Source organism: Carassius carassius, chromosome 29 (assembly GCF_963082965.1).
Source record: "Carassius carassius chromosome 29, fCarCar2.1, whole genome shotgun sequence".
NCBI lineage: Eukaryota > Metazoa > Chordata > Actinopteri > Cypriniformes > Cyprinidae > Carassius > Carassius carassius.
In genome coordinates, this window is record NC_081783.1 from 17,367,396 (window position 1) to 17,388,986 (window position 21,591).

Here is a 21,591-nt window from a genome sequence, read left to right on the forward strand (position 1 = left end):
TTGTTTTTTTGTTTTTTGTTTTTTGCTTATTTCTGTTAATTCACAGGCAATTTTTTTGTCTTTTCTTAAAAATAGATATTCTTTGAAGAATATTATTATTTTCCTTTTGGTTTTTATTTTTTTATTTCCCATTATTCCTATAATTGGCATCTCTTCTGTGTTATTTTGAGTTCCAGCTTTGCCTTTTGAATTACTTGCACATCGAACTCCGCTTTCAAAAGAAAAAGAAAACAAATTCAACGATTTATCCCTTTCAATAAGGTTGCAACATGAGAGTGTTGGTTTCTGACTAGGTTTAATGTGAATCATTGAGTAAACAGCCCTTTCTCATTTGGATTTATTTGTTAGTTTGTCTAAACATAGTACAGTATGTAAGGCACATCTTGGAGGTCAGCAGATATCACAGAGTAAACACTGGAGATCATGTGCCTTATTAAGAGTCTCTCTCTCGCCCCAGTGTCTCCCAGCTGTGGAATGTTTCTCTTGCCAAGGAGGAGGATTGAAAGAGAAAAAGAATGTGCCTCCCCTCCTTTTTCCTCCCCTACTGATGACCCAAAGTGTGAGAACATTATCTGTAGTGTGTCAGACCAAAACTGATGTTTTGATATCTAAATGCAAGCAGAGATGCCAAATCAGTTGTTCTTTTATGAAATGCAAAGCACATGAAAATATGCATGTGGTTGTCTGTATCTGAAGAATTTAGTAATTTGTTAAACTGAGTCAAAACACTGGTCCATCCAGGCTGTATTTAGGTTTTGAGTCCCAATGGCCAGTGAATTCATGTTTTCATAGGCCAGGGATTTTGTATCTGTTGGAAAGAAAAAAGACTTCTGGCTGGAAAAGAGTAACCCTAGTGCCCTTTTGCTCCAGATATGAAGCTCTGCAGAAGGAGATAGCTGTGTTGGCCGGACCAGTTACGCTTTGAGATCTCTGTATCTCAGCCAAAGCCAAAGAGAAGCCCAGGTCAGAGAAAACGTGCAGGTAGGAAAGAATTATTTTAATGCCATCTGCTGTGTCTTGGGTTAAAGTCTAAAGTTAAAGTTAAAGTACATTACTTGTTCTTGATAGGTGTTATGAGATTCTATTGTTAACCAATGAATGTTTTTCTTCTTTTTTTTTTTTTCAAATATTCGCCCTCAGATAGAGCCAAAATGATGTTACTAACTTCATCAGAGGAATATCTCTGCTGATGATTTCTGTAGCCGCCACAGTCCCGTCAGCAACTCCATTCCAACATTATCTGCTGTATCTGTGTACAGTAACTTTAGTTTAAGCGAGGATCTGGACAGGTTTCAGCTTGTATGACATGAATAAATTTTACTCACGTTTTTGAGTAATGTTGTTTTTCCAAAAGGAAAGACATTGGTACATGATGTCTTTTATCCCAGCACAGATATGCCCCTTATTGCCCAGAGCTCTAAGGATTTTGATCTTACGATAAAAGGGGGCATACGGAGGATTGTGTTTTTGAAGCCCGTCTGAGAATAGTTACAAGGGCTGAGACATTGTATAACTTTGCTGTGATATCTTCAGTAGACGTACAAATCGATATCTTGTACTTATCTAGCTGACAGATATGTTTGTGTTGTGTCTCCAGTCCTTCTTACGTAGGAGCAGTAGATGAGAAGTTTCTCAAGTTGAGAATGCTTCACAAAAACAGCCCTCTGAATTCACAAATTGAAATTTAAATGACAGGTGTTTTTTTTTCTTTTCTTTTTTCCTTAATTCATAGTCCATGTCTCTGTACTGGCTCAGCTCCAGTTGTCTTGGCCTGGCACATAACCTGCTCCTGAGATCCCCTCGCTCCCGGGCCGTCTGTCGCATCCCTCCAACACGTGCAGACTCTGAAACACCATACATGTATTTGTAACCAAATACATCAAATAGATGGATGTGGATGTTGTAAATTAAAGCATCGTCTACTGTAAATGTGAATGGAGCATGTGGATGCCTGTGTGGATTCATCCATCAGATGTGTTTATGAAAAACTGCTTTAGGAGAGAGACTCTGATAAGTAGTACAATTTTAAACTGATGTTAAACAATTTTACAATTTTTGGCCTCTCAGAAACAAGTGACAATTTTTAAAAAGAAAAAAGGGTAAGGGTTGTTGTTTTGTAACGTATACACTACTGTTCAAATTTTTTGGGTTGGTAAGATTTTTTTAAATGTTTTTAAAATAAGTCTCTTATGCTTAGCAAGGCTGCATTTATTTAATCAACAATACAGTGAAAATAGAAATATTTTGAAAAACTATTACAATTTAAAACAATAGATTGATAGTTTACTTTAGGATGTAATTCATTCCTGTAATGCAAAGTTGAATTTTCAGCATCATTACTCCAGTCTTCTGTGTCACATGATTCCTCAGAAATCATTCTAATATGTGAACAATATTATTATCATATCATATTATTATGTTGGAAACAGTTGTGCTGCTTAATGTCATTGTGGAAATCATAATACACTTTATTATGAGGTTTTGTTAATGTTAAGTTCAAAAGAACATAATTTATATGAAAACAAAAATTGGAAAAACATCTTTACTGTCACTATTGATCAATTAATGCATCCTTACTGAATAAAAGTATAAAAAATATGTAAATGCCAAACTGTTTGGATAGTTGTGTACATATGATCAGTTATTATTATTTATTTATTTTTATATACAAACAAATCTGGACTGAAAACGATTCTCTTCATGTGTTTACATCTAATATTCTACTCTAACAGCATAGGATAAAATACAAAAATAAATATTTTCCACATTGAACCCCTTTTGAAGCCAAAAAAAGCTAAGTATAATTTTTATTTTTTTATACAGTATGTCATAAAGTTAAGTTTAAATTTAGCAAACAGTATGTTGTCTGTATAATATCACACTTACCAGTGTGCTTAGTATAAATGTGTCTCTGCCCTTATAAATTAAGAAAAGGGGATCATCACATTTGGAAATCCTTGGCATAAAAAAAGGTTTGGGAATCCCTGTCACATGAGACTTAAAGAAACCTGGGCTCTTTTGAACTGGGACTCCTTTGCAAGTTGCAACCTTTCAGGAAACCCGAAAACTTCACGTTGGTATTCCATGGGATCATAGGCCTAATACCAATAACAACAGAACTATGCCAAGAGAGGAGGATACGTTTTCTTCTGCTATTGTAAGTGTGTGGTCCTACTGGGCGGGGTCTAGTACCTCCATCCCAAAGCAGAAAGAAGCAGCAGACTCTGAACCAGCCTGAGACCCTTCACACCTCACCATGATCTGCGTTGTGCTTTTAACACTGTTCGCTGTGGTGTCAGCGGACCGGCTGCCCCGCAGCTGCGGCACCTGCGACCCGAGTAAGTGCGCTCCGCTGCCGGCCGAGGGCTGCTCCTCCGGGACGCTGCTGGACGCGTGCGGCTGCTGCGAGCTCTGCGCGTCGGGTGCTGGAGAGCCGTGCGGGGGACGCGGAGCCTCAGCCAAGCGCTGCGCATCCGGACTCGAGTGCGTCAAGAGCGACAAAGACAAGAAGAGCAAATCAGGGGTCTGCGTCTGCAAGAGCAACTATCCCGTGTGTGGCACTGACGGCGTGAACTACAACAGCGGCTGTGAGCTGAAAGCAGCGAGTGTCACAGCAGTCAAGGACAAAAAACCCGAGATTAAGATTCGGAACAAGGGCAAATGCGCTGAAGGTGAGATGCCTCAACACTAGGAGAATCTCTGTAATTTAGCAGTCAGCACTTTAATAATCGTCATTAATAAGTAAAATGTTTAGATTAAATAATGTCATGAACGTTTGATTTATGTCATCATAGAGAGAGAGAGAGAGAGAGAGAGAGAGAGAGAGAGAGAGAGGTGTTTCTGCAGCTACGGGCACTTTTGAAAAAATCTATCCCGGTTAATTTTTATTTTAACCATCAGAGTCTGTATAATACATATGAAACGATCAACAAAATTGCAGAGTCAATAAGATTTTAATCTTCAACTCTGCTTCTTACAAAATGTCCTATACATATTTCTTTTTTTTAATTTCTATAAAAATGTAATATATTTCAATAGCTCTTTCACATTTTGTGCTGTTTTGTAAATACTGATATAAAAAAATAATAATATACAAAATAGGGACTGAATTGTTTTCTCTATGCCATGTAACATTTAGACAGTAACCTTAGTTTTGCATGTTTAAAAGACTGTAGTTTTGCAGTAAAGAACTCAAACGGTTTTTCATGTTTAAAAAAAATATTATCTCCTAAAGTTCCTGTATTTTTCAACATTTTCAAATCACTAGAAAAAAAAAAGGGTCAAATGTTCTGTGACAACATGCCCCAATAGCTGTCATACCAAGGGGTACATTTTCACAGTGGAGCCTGTCACTAGGAATTCAAGGCATTATGTATTTGCATAATGCAATGGAATTCATACATTTTTGAGTGTGATTTAAGTGTCCAAAAGTTTTTTGAGGCCAGTGTATTAAAATTGTAAGTACAATATGTTGGTACATCTTTGAAAAAATAAAAGCTTAGCCCTAATTATAGGTCTGTGCCTAAATGGCAAAATGAATAAATTATTTTATATTTATAATGGCTCACTGACTGTTTATATTGCAAGTACATTTAGGCTTAGTGTTTTAAACTGTTCCTAACCACCCACAGCTATTTAAAGGTCAGTTTTTTTTATTTCATCCAATGTAGAATTTGACCGCGGGGATCACATCGATCAGAGTGTTTGTGCAAAGAAATGAAACGCTGGCTTTATCCACAGCTGCGTCAACAACTACTTTTCTACTTTAGATTTGTTAATGCCCTACATGATCCAGTCCCTCACATGATTCAGCTGTCATGTGCTTGTGTTCAAGTTTCTTTTCTCCTGGGAGCACTTGACCAGTCCTGTACTTTGTCCCTGGGACAAATGAACTGTGCGCACACAGATACATTGACAGTGTGTTAAGGCAACAACAGAACAGGCCAGAGGCAATTGTTTTCATACAGGGTGGAAACGTTTCGCTATCCCTGAACAGACATGTCTGAAATTCCAGCCTCGGGTGGATTTTCAGTTCTGAATAGGGAGATCAGGCCTGATCAAATAGCAATGTCTTGTTTAGCAAATCACACAGGCATACTGTTGGTTTAAAGCAAAGTCAGACAGCTTGAATCAGTGAACCTGCGTATAATTCATTATAACAGCATTCTGGCGTGGGATTAAAAGAGCCAGAGGATTCTTTATATGGAAAAGCCTCTCCAGCAGAGCTTTCTCTGACCTCGGTCTTCTCCTATTCAACCCAACAAGCTGACAATATGACAGAACTCAGAAGGAATGGAAAGTGATTTGTTTTACCTTGTTTGAAATACTCCTCAAATACAAGGTATCAGTTCGCAGGTTGCAAAAACACATTTTCTTACTATTATCTTTGCTAAAATAACCTAAGTGCATGTGAGATATTACAACAGGAGTGAATTCGGGTAAACTTAGCCATATTTTCCCTTAGATGACCAGAAAGAAATGTCCCAATTGAACAGAAAACTGCTAGGACATTGAATGAAATAATAATTTATAATTGTGTGTCTAAGAAAAAGTCATCTGGACATGTCAGATTTGGAAATAACCTTTTCAATTTTGAGTGAACCATTGAAGCGATTTTCTCACTAGAAGCAATGAAGCAGCTGTTGTCTGTATTTCAATCTGTCCATCAGTGCAGTGTGCAAACTCGGTTCCAGAATTCCTTCCTCAACCAGGCACAAGAGAAACCCACATGCTGATAATTTCGGCATGGCATGCTTATTATATAATATGCAACTAGAATGCAACTTCTAAATCTTTTTTTGTGTGTGTGTCCTCTGCAGCACCAGTTATTGTAACAGCTCCAGGAGAGGTCTGGAACATTACTGGCTCGCAGGTCTTCCTGAGCTGTGAAGCCACCGGGATACCAACACCTGTGCTCACCTGGAGAAAAGTAAAAGAACAGATTATTTAAAAAAAAAAACAGTTAATCTTTGCATATTGTTTTTACAAGTATGTAATGTCTGAGCTGATGTGTTTTCATGGATCAGATTCTATAGAACAAACACAAAACCCATATGGAAAAGAGGAAGGATGTGTTTGTGAATACAGAACAGCTCCAGCTATGTTAAAGGATGTCCACTTCTATGAATAACACAGCACAGAAACAATAGCACCACAAACAAGGGAGGAATCAGAGCAGGAAGCACTTTATCAAGTGTGTCATCAGCGATCACATTTTTCCATTCTAGAACTGAAGGAGACAGGCATTCTCCTTAAAGATATAGGATCAAGGAATTCCATGGCACTGGGCATTGCTTTGTACTGGCTAGAAGGTCACTAATATAAAAAGCCACAGCGGATGACCGGATACAAAAATGACTAATGGTGTTTTCCCACAAAAAAAAAAAAACTCTCTCAGGAAATCTGAAACCCTGGGAAATATTGGTCTTTAAAAATATGTTTGTGCTTTGACTCAGTTTTCTATCTGTAAATTAGTTTAATGCTTATTTAACCATGAGGTAATATGGGTTTTATTTTCGTATGCAGTTTCTGTTGATCAGGTTAGTTATGCTTCATAAATGGTGGAAACTGGATTATGTTCTGGATGCCGAATTCCACCCTTGCCTCAGTTCGAGGGGCCCTGCGGGATATTGTTATTACAGAGATGCAAACCCAGAGTCACTCAGTAATTACTTTTAGCGTCTCTTGAGATCAGAGGAGGAGATTAAAAAGTTTAAGCAATAAAATTAAAGTCTGAAAGACGGACTTGAGAAAGAGTGAGGGGAGTAGTTTTAAAAGTCCGAGAAAAAACATAAGTTAATACGTACCATTACATGAAATAATAATAATAACTACAACAATAATAAAGATAATAAGACAATTGTAAATATCATTAATAAATTTATATATATATATATATATATATATATATATATATATATATATATATATATATATATATATATCTGGCTGAGTGGCTCTATGCCAGCCAACGAACGCAGATTTAAATTTGGCAGCTGGTGAAGTTTTTCTGTAATATATATATATATATATATATATATATATATATATATATATATATATATATACACACACACACACACAGTATATTTTACAGGACTGCGCAATTAATTTAAAATTGTTTGGTGTGATATGATTCAAAATTTAGGGGGGCCAAGCTTATTGACAGGTACCAACATGCAAAATTGAAGCATTTATTTTCATAGCCTTACTGTAACTTCAGTAATATGCTTATGTTAATCTCACCATTCACCTCACACTTTAAAAAACACACGCAACTGAAAAGGTACTGGTCATTTTCTGCCATGACATTTTATGGACATTTCTTCTTTTAACCCTAAAACACAGAATAAATTGAACATACAGGGAAATACCTGATAAAAGTCAATACAGAAAATTGCTTCATATTAAGCCAAACAAATTGTTAAACATTTCCAAACCTAAATGCTCATAAACTCAAAGGACTTCAGATGGCTGTTTATCAAACTGCAAAATGCAATACATTATTTATTAATTTAAGATCTAGTGTGTCTGGTTCCACATGTGGTTATAGTTTGGAGGAAAAACAAAAAAGAAAAACTAAAAAGAAATATTTGCTAATCTGTGTGAATGAAACGGTTCTTCCTGTAGAGTCTGGTGTAACTTAATCATGCATAATCAAAACCACCACAGAACAAACAAGCTGTAGTGAGCTGCGACATTATGTGCTTAGTCGTTTGTGTGTTGAAATTAGTTTGAGTGTAAAAGTGAAATATCTTCATGACTGTGTGATTCTCATAGGTATCTAATAGCAAAGACAAGACTCTTCCACTCCCTGGAGACAAAGACAACCTGGCTGTCCAGACCCGTGGAGGTCCGGAAAAGCATGAGGTTACCGGCTGGGTGCTAGTAAGTGCGTTTTAACTAAATATACACTCTTTTGTTTGTTTATCTCCCCATGCTTAACTACTACAAGCTTTCTGCTACAAGTTACGAGGGTTATTTATTGTGCAACGCAAAATCGTTACAGCATTTTTTGTTGCCAGCACTACTCTAAAAGGACTCATCTCAGGTTACATTTGTTTGGAGTTCTCTGCACTTATTGAAACACTGAGAACAGATTGGGTGAAAACTACAGCTGATGGCCATCTGTTACAGATATCTCCACTTACCAAGGGTGAGGACGGCTTCTACGAGTGTCATGCCAGCAACATCCAGGGCGAAGCATCGGCCGTGGGCACCATTCACGTGGTGGATTCCATCAATGACATTCCACACAAGAAGGGTGAGTGAGTGCAGTTGAACGGTTGACTGATGCACAATAACTCGCACCTACTTCATGCTTCAGGATACATAAAAGACATGCACGAGTAAAGAATGTAGCAGAAACTTCTGTGTGCAGCACATGCTGTACAGAATGTGTTCCATCATGCCAAACTTTTTTCTTGGCCAATATCACCTGCTAGTTTCCTTTGAGCAAGATGGTTGCAGTGACAAGTTTCTGCTGTTGCATGTTGACAGCCCATAAAACAGCTTTGTGAGGAACATATCCTTGTTTTGAGTCAATCAAGAGCCATGCTCTAAAATTCCAGATTAGATTAGATTGTTGAACAAAGCCTTTTCTTAACTGAATGGAGAAGCAAATTACATTTTAAAGCTTTAAGTTGTAAAATGATTTAAGTTGACTGTTATTACCTAAAACTAAAATGATTTAAAATCATTTCATTAATTGAAATGAAGCATAAAAACTCTATAAAAAAATGAAAACTTGAATAAAATATAAGCAAAAATTAGAAATGGTTCCTTGGGATCTAACTGAAATAAAACAAGGTGAAGTTGTAATAAGATGCAAAAACTAGTACTGAAAAAAGACTAAAACTAAAATAGAAAAAGCTAAATGATAAAAGCACATTAGTTCTCAAATTAATTTAAACTTTAGCCTAATTAAAATATTAATTTCTCAAACTAAAATAAAATTGTAAATATTAATAATACTGTATTATATAAATAAATAACACTAAATTAACTCTGTTTAAAGGGATAGTTTACCCAAAAATGTTTAATTCTGTCATAATTTAGAAAAAAAAAACTATGAAAGTGAATGTAACTGTTTGGTTACCAACATTATTCAAAATATCTTTTGAATTCAACAACTTTATTGTGAGTAAATGATGAAAAAATGTTCATTACTGGGTGATCTATCCCTTTAAATCTCAATCAGTTCCTCACACGTAAGGTTTTGAATACAGCAAACAAGTTATATAAACCGCTTTTATTGTGATCTTGGAGCAGAACTTCAGTTTTTAGGCGAGTTATAATTGTAATGTTAATGACCTGTTTGGCTGTATAACACAGTATTCCTTTCTTTTCAGCCAACTAGAAAACTAAGACGTCTTTGTCATTGGTGCCTCTTGTCTGTTTGTATGCAGGGAAGGATGATGAGCTGTAAGAGGACGTGGCCTCCGACTGAGATGTTTAATGACAAGCATCTAGTGCAATCACTGCTCACATGCTCCACCTGAACCACAAACAGCAACTTACACATGGACACTTTATACTATAGAAGTTCTGAGATACTCACAAAAACACAAACTCCAACATTTCTCCATTCCTACACTTTACCTCACTCTACAATATGTCTGCCTGCAGAACAACTTTGATACTGTAAAGCGCAAAACAAGACAACCATCATATTGATTTTTAAAGAGATATGCGCATTCGTACCCGAGAACACAAAAATTCAGACACGCACACTTCATATGGCACATAATATCATTCACACTTGCATGGACGTGAACGCACTCAAATATCTCTTCTCCGCTTATCATATGTATGTTTTACTTCTCTTTGTGATTTTTCAAGATGTTTTTAAATGATACAAATTGTACTCATTCCTTTAGTTTTCTTTTATTTTGGTTGACGTCTATGGTGCTGAAAAACAATTATTTTAAGCGTCAACTATTTGTGCAGTTTCTAAGACTTTTAGATGCTCCATTCCTCCAAGATTCAGATATGATATGTAAGATTAAAACTTTAAGACTACTTCATCTAAATCAGGGTTTCTCAAATGTTTTAGTATGAGGGACCAAAAATCATATTTAATTGAGAACCATGGGTCATGAGTAAATGTTACATTATATCCACCTAGATTTATTCTTTTTATAAATATAAATAAAAAAATCTGCTTTTTTAACCAAATTAAAAAAATATAAAATGATTTTTCCCCTCAATTTTTCCATGTTTATTAACATGTGACAGCAAGCCAACAAAAATACTTTTTTTAATTTTTTATTAATGCCATGACAAGTCACAACTAGTGTAGTTCAGAGGAGGTTGAGTTTAATTTTCTGGGTGTTAAGAACTAATACTTTCTGTTGGTTCCCAAATTACAGTAGAATTAAGTGTTGTCTTTAAAGTCTGAGCATCTAATGCATCCGTTTATGTTTTGATATTTGTATAACACTAATGAATAAAGATGTACTTGAAGAGGCATGCAGTGTGTTGTCTGTGCAGAAAAATTAAGCAATGTCATCATGATCACTTTTTTTTTTTAAAAGGAAACTTTATTTTATTCTCGGTTGAACAGCTAAAACATCTTTTCCAGAACAATAACATATGAAAAACAAAACAAAAACTGTAGAAGTTCACAATCACAGCAGTTACCGCAGGAAGTGCTGTTGGGATCCATTCAAAATTATTTTCCCTATAATTTTTTCCATTATTCTGTGTATCCTGTATTCCATCATTCATCTGTGTGTTGTTTAGCTGGTCATCATCCGTGGGGCAATGCTCATAGACATCAGCTCCTGGAATAAGAGCTTACAGGCATACGGCATCCTCACCAAAGAGATCTGAAAGAGCAGAGCAGAGGATGGATGGAAAGAGTGATGAAAGAGCTCATTTTATCATCTTAAATAATCCAAAACAAATTCTATATGCTCACTAGACCCTTTAAGGTAATAGGTCATTGCTTGCTCATTGTGGGAACTGAACCAACAACCATCCCCCATTGCATCCATGCACTGGATGAATCGATCACAATAAGATCAATAACATGCATTTAGAAAACTGGATAAGGTGGTCTTTAAAGACCACCTGATCCAGTCAGGATATCAATTCTTGCTCACCTGTGTCTTGTTGCGGCATCCCCTGCACTCATAGGTGTGTGTGCGGGTGTTTGCGATGGCCATGAGGCCACATAGATTGCAGACGTGGACCTGGTAGGGGTCAGAGGCCTCAAAAAGCCTCTCTTTTAGGAACTGAGCAGCACCGTGAGCAATCTGACAGTCACGTTCCATCTCTCCAAAACGCAGCCCACCATCACTGAAAGGAGAGAGGGAAGAAAAACGTATTAAGATCTGATAGGTGATTTTATATATTATGCATGACAAAAAAAAAAAAAAAAAACTCCATGTATAATAGAGCTGTCTCACCGTGATCTACCCTCCATGGGCTGTCTGTTGAGGATCTGGACCGGGCCGCGGGCTCTGGAGTGAATCTTATCATCCACCATGTGCTTCAGACGCTGGTAGTATGTGGGTCCGATGAAGATCTGAGAGGTGAGCTTACGGCCGGTGAAGCCATTATACAGAACCTGCAAAAAAATCATTAGAAACAGGTTTCAATATTCTTAAATACATTCTCAAAAGCACAGTCCAATCAAAAAATTGTATTGTTATTTACGAAGGCTGGTAAGTGATTATTATTTTTTAAATGAAATTAATTACGTGGTGATTTATTAATCGCAAATCAATCACACATCAAATCTGGCTGGAAAATTACTCCCAAAAGACCTTTTAAAGTCAATGTTGTGTAAAGCATCAAACAGACATTATAAAAATTAATATTAATTTATATAATTATAAAAATTATATAAATTATTTTGTTTGAGTATATTACATATTACATATGCTCTTTTGGACAATGAGTGGGGGAGTTTGGGTGGGGGAACTACACCTTTAATCATTTTTTAAATTATTACTACCATGGAAATATGAAATTATTTCTTTAAAATGATAATAATCAACTAAAACTGCCAGTAAGTGGTGGTAAACGCCTTAATGATTAAGTCATTGAGTCATTCATTCATTTGATTCGTTAAATGGCTGATTCATCAAGGTATAGTAAATGGTTCTTTATGAATGGTTCATTGAATCATTAGGCTTGTTCGACTTGAAGCAGATCATCACCATCAAACCGATCGGTGTGTGACATCAAAGAACCGCAAGAGCAATAGACAGCAGACAGCTCCTTATGCTTTGAGCCGTTCTGTCTGTGCAGTGCCGCTTCAAATCCAATGTGCCTATGGCCAATGCTTCAACGTACCAAATGGTTCACCCGATTTGTTCAAAACATGCATTAAGAAATTAAATGCCACTGTGTGTTGTACGGAGGTGAACAGTTTTGCCTTGTCTTTATATTTTCATTGGCAAGATTGAGCAAAACAGACAACACTGTCTAAAATAACACAATATTAACTTCTTAACTGTTATATAAGATCAGTATCACATTTGCACTTAGCCTATTGCTCATGTGATATTGCTTATTGCGGGGAAGTCGTGGCCTAATGGTTAGAGAGTTGGACTCCCAATCGAAAGGTTGTGAGTTCGAGTCCCGGGCTGGCAGGAATTGTGGGTGGGGGGAGTGCATGTACAGTGCTCTCTCCACCTTCAATACCACCACTGAGGTGCCCTTGAGCAAGGCATCGAACACCCAACTGCTCCCCGGGCGCCGCAGCATAAATGGCTGCCCACTGCTCCGGGTGTGTGCTCACAGTGTGTGTGTGTGTTCACTGCTCTGTGTGTGTGCATTTCGGATGGGTTAAATGCAGAGCACAAATTCTGAGTATGGGTCACCATACTTGGCTGAATGTCACGTCACTTTCACTTTCACTTAATTATATGATGTAAATACGAGACAAAAACATTTTTGCCCCATATCTTGAATTTTAGGGACATTATAAACTACGTTCTCTAGGCTCCATCAAGCAGTGAGTTGTTGCCCTGCCTCATATGTCATCAATCAGCTTGAAACTGCGAATTGAAAATTCAGCCACTGGAAACTTGCAAAATTCCAAACTGCAAAAACTCCCATATACTGCAAAATCGCTATTTTGAAAAATGAATATTTCGTAAACGTTTTGTGCAAATCTGTAATAGAAACACAGCTAGTGGGAACCAAAGCTGTCTGGTTGACAACATTCTTCAAAATATCTTCTATGTTCCACAGAAGACAGAAACGATTACAGATTTGGAACAAGTTCAGGACATTTTTATAATTTCCATTTTAGGTGGACTATCACTTTAATAGTGCTGACACATTGGCAGGTAGAAGCTCTTCACCTCATTGCCTCTCAGATGGTAACCATATTCTGACAGCAGGTTGGAGACTTTTTGTACGTTCACAGCATCATTGAATGGCGTGGCATCACCAATCTCCCCTTTGTTAGCGGACACCTGAACGGAAGAGGAAATAAAAAGAAGAATTCAGAACTACTGTATATTTAATACACACAGGCTTATGAGTTAAATCAACGTAATTACTAACTGGCTGCTCATAATGTGAAGTTAAACATTAACTACATATTTATAAAAAAAAATTTAGTGCATAAATGTGCACATTAGAATATATAATCATTACAAAAGAGGAATCATAAAAAGAGTCCCTGGAAGCAGAATTGTTCAATTCTGTAAAATATCCTTCCTTACAAAGTACCAAATATTCCCACATGACTAAGCTTGAGAATCTTTGTGGTGCATGTGTACAAACACATGTTCCCAGAATAAACATCTGTTGCTAAAGTAGACAACAAGTTGAATGACAAGCATGATATATAGGATTAGGAGCGGAGAACCAAAGTACCTTCCCCTGCAGGCACTCGATCAAATGGCCGACTGTCATTCTGGAGGGGATGGCGTGAGGGTTGATGATGATATCTGGAGTGATTCCTTCACATGTGAACGGCATGTCCTAATGAGAGAAATTCACAGCTCTGGTCAGACACATACTTTATCTGCATTCGAGTTCTTGGGTGACTGTTTACAAGGCCTTCAGCTTCAGTCTCTGCTATCAGGAACTGCTTAAGAGCCACATCCTGTATACAGACCTTCAACTACAGGCTAGTCTAAACAAAGCTGGCATACACATTTAGTCACACTGACATTAAAAATGAGCACAACAACATTACAGCCTCTATTATACACTTCCGTTCACAAGTTTGAGGCCAGTAAAGTTTTGTTTTTCTCGATTAAAATTAATACTTCTATTCAAGAAAGGTGCATTCCACTGATTAAAAGGTGACAGTAAAGAAACAAAAGATTCTGTGAAAACAAAAATAAACCATTTTTGATGCTGATATAAGAAATGTTTTTTAAGGCAGCAAATCAGCTTACTAGAATGATTTCTGAAGGATCATGTGACACTGAAAGTGTAATGATGCTGAAAATTCAACTTTGCATCCCAGAAATAAATGACATTTTGAAATGTATTAAAACAGAAAACTATTACTTTAAATTGCATTATATTACTTCACAATCCTACTATCTTTATGAATTTTTTCCAAATAAATACAGCCTTGATAAGCATTAAGAGACTTCTCTCAAAAACATAAATAATTGTATCGGCCTCCAGACTTATGTACACACTTACCTCTTGTCTGTACTGGATACCACAGGTACCCTTCTGACCGTGACGACTGGCAAACTTGTCTCCAATTTGTGGTATACGAACCGAACGGACCTGCACAAAGTTTGCAAAATGCAAACAGAGTTTAAAGATAAAAAATAAATAAATAAACCTCAGAGTCAAATCAATACATACCCTAATTTTGCAAAACTTGTAGCCCTCTTGGTTTAGCGTGACCATGACTTGATCAACGATTCCGGTCTCACTGGTGCGCAGGAATGTGCTGCAGTCTCTCTTAGTGTAGCGACGGTTGGTGCTATCCAGTTCATCATCATTCTCAGGAAGCGTTACAGTTTTACCTATGATAACGTCCTCGCCAGACACCCTTACACCAGGAGCAATCAAACCATCGTCATCCAACTTGTCATAGATGGCATGTCGCATGCCTTTAGAGAAAAAAGAAACCGCAATTGATAATGCACCTTATGCAGAAAGCCTCTGTAACACCAAGTTCTAGCCAAACATGATAAAGCATCAAGCAATGCATCCCATCTCCATGTTTATCGTAAGGTTTACTGCAACACTACAACAACACTACACAATATTCAAACTGTAAAAATGCATTTGACCACACATGTAAACAAATATATAAAAAATATACAAAAACATTTTCTGATTTGACTTTTTTGCTCCATGCAATAGTTTAATTTATTTATTCACTTTTTAACTCCATGCCAGCATCAGGGCTATTATCATGGCGATATCTGAAGAAATTATACAAGGTTCTCCATGCAATAGTAAGGACAGAAGGATTATATGATGCTGCAAACATGCTGCTTTGTGACTGGTTAGGATAAAAAGAAGAGTAGAAAACACTAGAATTGCACCTTGACAGGTCTCTCTGGTGGGTTTCTCAAAGATTTCTTCCTGGTCAAAGCCTTTCTTAGATTCCTGTTCCTTGTATGAGCGGTAGAACACAGACCTGAGATCATAGACATTTGAATCAAAACAGGAACTTTGTGAAAAGGGAGGAATGTTTCACAATACAATTTCTCCAGCTAAAACCTAGAATCCAATACCTGAAGAATCCACGATCCACAGCCGAACGGTTCATGATGACAGAATCTTCCTGGTTGTATCCAGTATATGATGCAATAGCCACAATGGAATTGATACCTTTTAAGAAAAATAGATTAAGAGTTTTAAAATTAAAATGATATCTGATCATATACACACTAATTTTCAAAAACTTTGGGTTCGGTGAGTTTTTCTTTATGCTCACCAGTGCAGCATTTATTTGATGAAAAATACTGTAAACAGTAACATTATGAAATGCTACAATAATTTTTTTTTTTTTTTTTACTATATATTAAAAGGAATTTATTTCTGTCATGCAAAGCTGAATTTTTAGCAGCCATTAATCCAGAACAGGTTTTTTTAAATTGGAAATCTTTTGTAACATTTTAAATGTCTTTACTGCCACTTTTGATATACCTGCTGGCAGCTCTCTAAAGCGCAGGTACTCCATGGAACGAGTCGTGACTAGAGGTTTCTGGGGGTAGTAGAGCACATGTGCCAGGGTATCCATACGCACATGGAAGTTAGTGATGTAAACTCCCATGGCTTGTTTACCCATAGCAGACTGGTATGTGTTTCTGGGAGACTGTAGACAGGAGAATGCATCATTTAGACGCTATTTTATATACAAGTTCTTACAAATGGTTATACTAGAAAACTGTCAAATGAAATATCATATTTGGGTTTGCAGATAATTCAAATACTTGAAAATGTTAATAAATCCACAATAGCCTATATGTACCTGGTTGTGATCAGGGAAGGGAATGATGGATGCACAGACGCCCAAAATCATGGATGGGTGGATCTCACAATGTGTGTAGGTGGAGCAATAAGCCACTCCCTTCTCCTGAAGGTCATCTGGGGTCATGGCCAACATCACGGTCTCCTCCTCTAGTGTGTCGATATATTCAACCACGCCACTGGCTACTAGGTCCTGCCAACTACACAAGAGACAGATACTCTGTTAATGCAGAACAGGCCGATTCTGAAACCTGATATCTTTCACAAAAGTATGTACCTGTAGTTGTTATACTCTCTCTCTTTGAGCTGGTCAATATGTCGCCTCTTCAGAAGAAGTTTTTGCTTTTCTACAATAAGCAGCGGACGGCAGATCCTGCCAGCATCTGTGTAGATCCTGATCTCCCTCTCACGGATATCTCTGATCATTGACACCTGGACAACGATGAAAACAAGATCACCGTTAGGTGCTGTACACTGACTAAAACGTTAAACTGGAGTGGTGCACAAGTGATGCCATACCTCAGACACAATGATGTCCATCTGTCTCCTCAGTTTCCGCAGGGTGTTCATCAGTTGCTCTGGATCTTTATGAATACCCACCCAGCAACCATTCACAAAAATCTTAGTTGCACTGAAAAGGGGAAACACAATTTGTTGTATTATTCAATAGAAATTTGATAAATAACTGAATGTGGTTTAATAAACAAAGGAAGTCATTTAAAAACTAGGAACGGAACATCATTGTGAAATCAAAATGCTTCGCTAGTGAAGCTTGTCGATTTCAGTGGTGTGCTGCTGCCCCCTAAAGAACAGGATGACACTCACTCTGCAATGGCAGCAGGTGAGATTTCCTCCAGGTTCTCCATGCTCCACTCTTCCAAGAACTCCAGGATGGGGGATGGCTGAGATCCCACAGAAATGTAGGCCATGAGTGCTAAATTCTTCACCAAACCTACAGCATGGCCCTGCAACAAAATTTCACTCCATCTTAATCACTTCACTGAAAACTTAGGTTAGGGTTGAGGGTCAGATGCATACTAGTGTTACGGTATCCTACCTCTGGGGTCTCAGCAGGGCACACCATACCCCACAGTGTGTTATGAAGCTGCCTAGGTTTGGCCAGCTTGCCATCTCGTCCTATAGGGGAGTTTACACGGCGCAGGTGGGAAAGAGTAGAAGCGAAGGTCAACCTGTTCAGCACCTTCGTATTTAAAAAGACAATGAGGAAACAAATGAGCACCTTGGAATTCTAAATGAACAGTGAGTGTTCTGTTAGTAAAATTAAGAAACATTTGTAAACAGAAAAGAAAGCATATCTGAGCTCACCTGCGATACTCCAGCTCTTGCCTGATGAGCTTTCTTTACATCCCCCCAGTTTCCCGTGGCTAGAGAATACTTGAGTCCATCAGAAATGATGCGAGTCTTAATGGCCAGCTCGAGATTGAAGTCTTTCCCCCTGTCAATAAACTTCTGTGCATAGATCCTGATCTCCTTCAGCAGATTCTTGAACATTCTGGAAGAAATAGGGATACATAGATTTCAACTCAGGATCTAATTTTCATTTTGAACCATACACAAGCATTATTTAATGAAAGCATCTTGAATGCTTGAGTCTTACCCTCTGAAAAGGAATGCAAGCAGGGGTCCAGCGAGATCAAGCCTCTTGTTGCCATAGTGATCTCTGTCATCCAGCTCTCGTCTGCCCAGAGCAGCCAACAATAGTCTGTGAACCATGTAACTAAACAGAGAAAGCAAACAGTATTTAATTATATTACAAGATATTAGAATGATTTCTGAAGGCTTAGGCTTTCTGACACCGAGTAATGGCTACTGAAAATACAGCTCTCATCATACAAATAAAAACATTTTAAAATATATTAAAACAGGGACATTAAATTGTCATATTTCTTTTATATATATTTCTTTTATATATATTTCTTATATATATATATATATATATATATAAAGCTATGCAAACAGGATAAAATCATAATACTATTTTACCCTAGAAAATACGCTTTCTTGGTCTCGCAGAAATCTGATACACCAACATGTGGCAGCACTTCCTTCTGCAAAACCTCTTTAGCATATTTGATTCTTCTCTCTTTGGTGACACCAGGTTTGGCTCCTCTGGAACCAATGAAGTTCAGAGCCACATTCTGTTCCTGAATCACAAAGGCCTCATCCAAAGATGGCTTCACCTGTGGGAAAAAGCAGAGAACGCTGTTATAAGTCTGGACATGAATCACAAATGAAATTTGCACTTATAAAAAAAACCTCTACTAAACAAAAGATTGCTTAAGTTTTCACAAAAAAAGGGTACATACCATTTCCATCATCTCAGGATCATCAAAGTCATAGATGATGTGTTCCAGGATGTCTCTATCAGACACAAATCCCAATGCACGGAATACTATGATGATGGGTACTTCCTGCCGGATATACGGCAAAGTGGAAACAATCCTCTGGCCGATGGCACTTTTCTTTACTCCCTGGATGCAGAAGAAATATTTGCATAGGATTATGTGCACTAAGAGTTAAAGAAATCAAAAACCACTCAACCTGGCTCAATCTGCAAGCTGAATCCTTGCTTACCGACTGCAAATACTGACCTGTCCTCCACGGGCCATCATGCTGACCCAGATGGTGCTGGTGGGTCTGGAGGAGTTCTCCAGACATGACCTGCACTCTCCTGTGTAAGCATACTTGGAGTCTTTCTTGGCAAACACATACACTGTGTTAGTGGCCATCTTTTCTTGAGCAATCAGGACCTGGAGAAATGACAGAACACATTTAACTTAATCGAAATCAGACTTTTGAAACAAAATTCAATTGATGTAAAATGTCAACAAACTATGCGATACAATTTCATTAACAAAAAGTATTTTGTGCTGTATTATGAAGAAAAAAAAAAGGACCTTCTCTGAACCATTGATGATGAAGTAGCCTCCAGGGTCCAGTGGGCACTCATTCAACTCACAAAGATCACGATCTGTTAGGCCGCTGAGGAGACAGTACGTGGAACGGAGCATGATGGGAATTTTGCCGATGAAGGTTTTCTGATGCTGTGTCTGCTGTTGCTCTTCCCCATCTTTTATGATGGTCTTTGTGATATCCACATACAGAGGGGCAGAATACCTGCAAGTCACAGTGCACATTCAGATACAACATGTGATAAAAGCTCTGCCCTGTAGGACAAATATGAGGTTCACACAAAATCATTTAACCTTTTACACAAATTTATAAGGTCTGTAAATTATCAACATGATCAAACTTTGTTGAAAAGTCTGTCATCGGTTTGATTTTTTTAAACTTTCTTAGTATGTAAAAAGCCTTTTAGAATAATTCTAAGAACTGTGAAATCAACTGTATATGGATTTTTATAAGAATAACTTGAAGACATACTAGACTAGTAAACAACTTGTTTATTTGATTATTCATGCATTATTTTTTAGAAAAAAAAATGTTAAAATGAGAGTATCAATAATGATACATAAGCCTTTTGAGGAATGTTTATTTGTTCATCTCTCAGTCATTATTGTATTGCATTGCGTTATATGTTTTGCCCACGGTCCCACACAATAAAAACTGATCATAACACTACGAGCTTACATATTAAGTGCAATTAAACAACTTAAGACATTGCTACACATATTTTTTGGAGATAAAGAGTGACAAATTATATTTATATGCATTTTATTTAGGTCCACTGTTATAAAGGTCTCAATGATTCACACTACAAGCTATCAAAGTTTCATCTCATACTTCTGTAGTTTGAAGGCTTTTTTTGTCCTCCTCAAATATAAGTTCTGTATTCTCCTATATCATACTATATGAGCTGTAAAAGCCTGATATACTAAATACAATAATCAAAATACAAATACACAAACTTTAAATATTTTGTCTAAAGGTTCAAAACTCACGTTAGATTTCGGAGTCTAGCTTCGTTTGGCATCATAGGTGACGGAGCGCCATCTCTTTCCCAGTGAGTGGGTTTGGACAGATAGATCTGCTCAAACTTCAGGAGGTACCGAGGCTGCAGAAAAAAAAATCAAGTGAGTATTCAATTTATTTAAAACAGTCGATTTATTTTTAGAATGGACTATAACCACATGATAAAAGGGCACTGATTCCAGACACTCACCGGTTCCTCCACCTCTCCAGATGTGTGCTGGGCCTCAGCCTGCAGGTCAATGGGTGGAGCATCCTCCACAATCCTCTGCACAGACATCTGGATGAACTCATCGAATGAGTCCAGCTGCTGTCGCACCAAACCTTTTTCATCAAAGTATGAACTGGAAAGGGAAGTGACACAAGAAACAAGCAAAGCTATGTCAAAGTTTCCTCTTACTAATTAGATGCATCATTATGGTTTGTTATATATATATATATATATATATATATATATATATATATATATATATATATATGTGTGTGTGTGTGTGTGTGTGTGTGTGTGATTGCATGTATGTAAACACACCCACATAAATGTATGTAAGTTAATTGTTGTACGTTAATTACATTTACACAAACTCCAGCACAAATGCAATTACGATTTATTAATTTGCTATTTATTGATTTATTGATTACCTAATAACAATCCAACAGGCCTCCTGCCACAGATCAGGGGTGATTTCGTCATCATCTTCATCATACTGGATATCTACAATAATTAAGAAGATATTTACTCATAAAAAGAGTTGATCTATGGCAAATAGTGCAACAACACAGTAGCTGACAAATCATGCTTACTACCGAATGCATTACTTTAGTCTTCTCTCTATCAACATATCAATAGATATAAACTCTTTAACTTATAATAAAAGTTGAATGGTTTGGCATAACTCTTTCTGGTCAAAACTAGCTTTAGCCTGTTAGCTACTTACGCTGTATTAACGCTTAAAACTGCAGTATCTAGCTACACATTTCACTGCAATAAAACATAAAGAAACACAGAACACACGTATGTCTCTCACATACCTTCGTCTTGATCGTACATGATATTTTCTTGTGAATATCTTTAATTCTGATTCAATTAAAAAGAGGTTATCTGCGCGCCTCACACCACGGCGCTTTGTGTCGGAGCCGCTATGAACAACACAAAAAGCGTCTACGGAATTATACGTCACTTCCGAAGCAAGATATATTATTATATTTATTCACATTTATTCA

General features: G+C 37.2%; 2 protein-coding genes across 3 annotated transcripts; one reads left to right on the plus strand and one right to left on the minus strand.

Annotated features, from left to right (window-relative positions):
* The first annotated feature begins 3,196 nt into the window (after positions 1-3,196).
* Positions 3,197-9,976, plus strand: LOC132109764 (insulin-like growth factor-binding protein 7). 2 transcript variants are annotated; one of them, XM_059516097.1, is made up of 5 exons: positions 3,197-3,671; positions 5,820-5,929; positions 7,780-7,887; positions 8,137-8,263; positions 9,351-9,976. In XM_059516097.1, exons 1-5 carry the CDS (start codon positions 3,257-3,259, stop codon positions 9,356-9,358), a joined length of 768 nt encoding a protein of 255 aa, XP_059372080.1. In that variant the 5' UTR covers positions 3,197-3,256; the 3' UTR covers positions 9,359-9,976. The 2 variants fall into 2 exon arrangements, with proteins under 2 accessions (XP_059372080.1, XP_059372079.1); XM_059516096.1 differs by having other exon boundaries at positions 3,198-3,671; positions 9,408-9,976.
* Positions 9,977-10,519: 543 nt separating this feature from the next.
* On the minus strand, positions 10,520-21,539 carry LOC132109766 (DNA-directed RNA polymerase II subunit RPB2). Its single transcript, XM_059516098.1, has 25 exons — positions 21,400-21,539; positions 21,010-21,082; positions 20,564-20,714; positions 20,343-20,455; positions 19,338-19,557; positions 19,032-19,190; positions 18,747-18,911; positions 18,424-18,620; positions 18,038-18,157; positions 17,746-17,932; positions 17,477-17,620; positions 17,245-17,384; positions 16,939-17,050; positions 16,697-16,851; positions 16,421-16,619; positions 16,096-16,264; positions 15,681-15,777; positions 15,489-15,583; positions 14,797-15,047; positions 14,626-14,715; positions 13,840-13,947; positions 13,320-13,433; positions 11,412-11,572; positions 11,106-11,301; positions 10,520-10,829 (listed from the first exon to the last, which is right to left on the minus strand). The coding sequence occupies exons 1-25, from the start codon at positions 21,416-21,418 to the stop codon at positions 10,740-10,742; spliced, it is 3,525 nt and encodes a 1,174-aa protein (XP_059372081.1). The 5' UTR covers positions 21,419-21,539; the 3' UTR covers positions 10,520-10,739.
* Between the last annotated feature and the right edge of the window lie 52 nt (positions 21,540-21,591).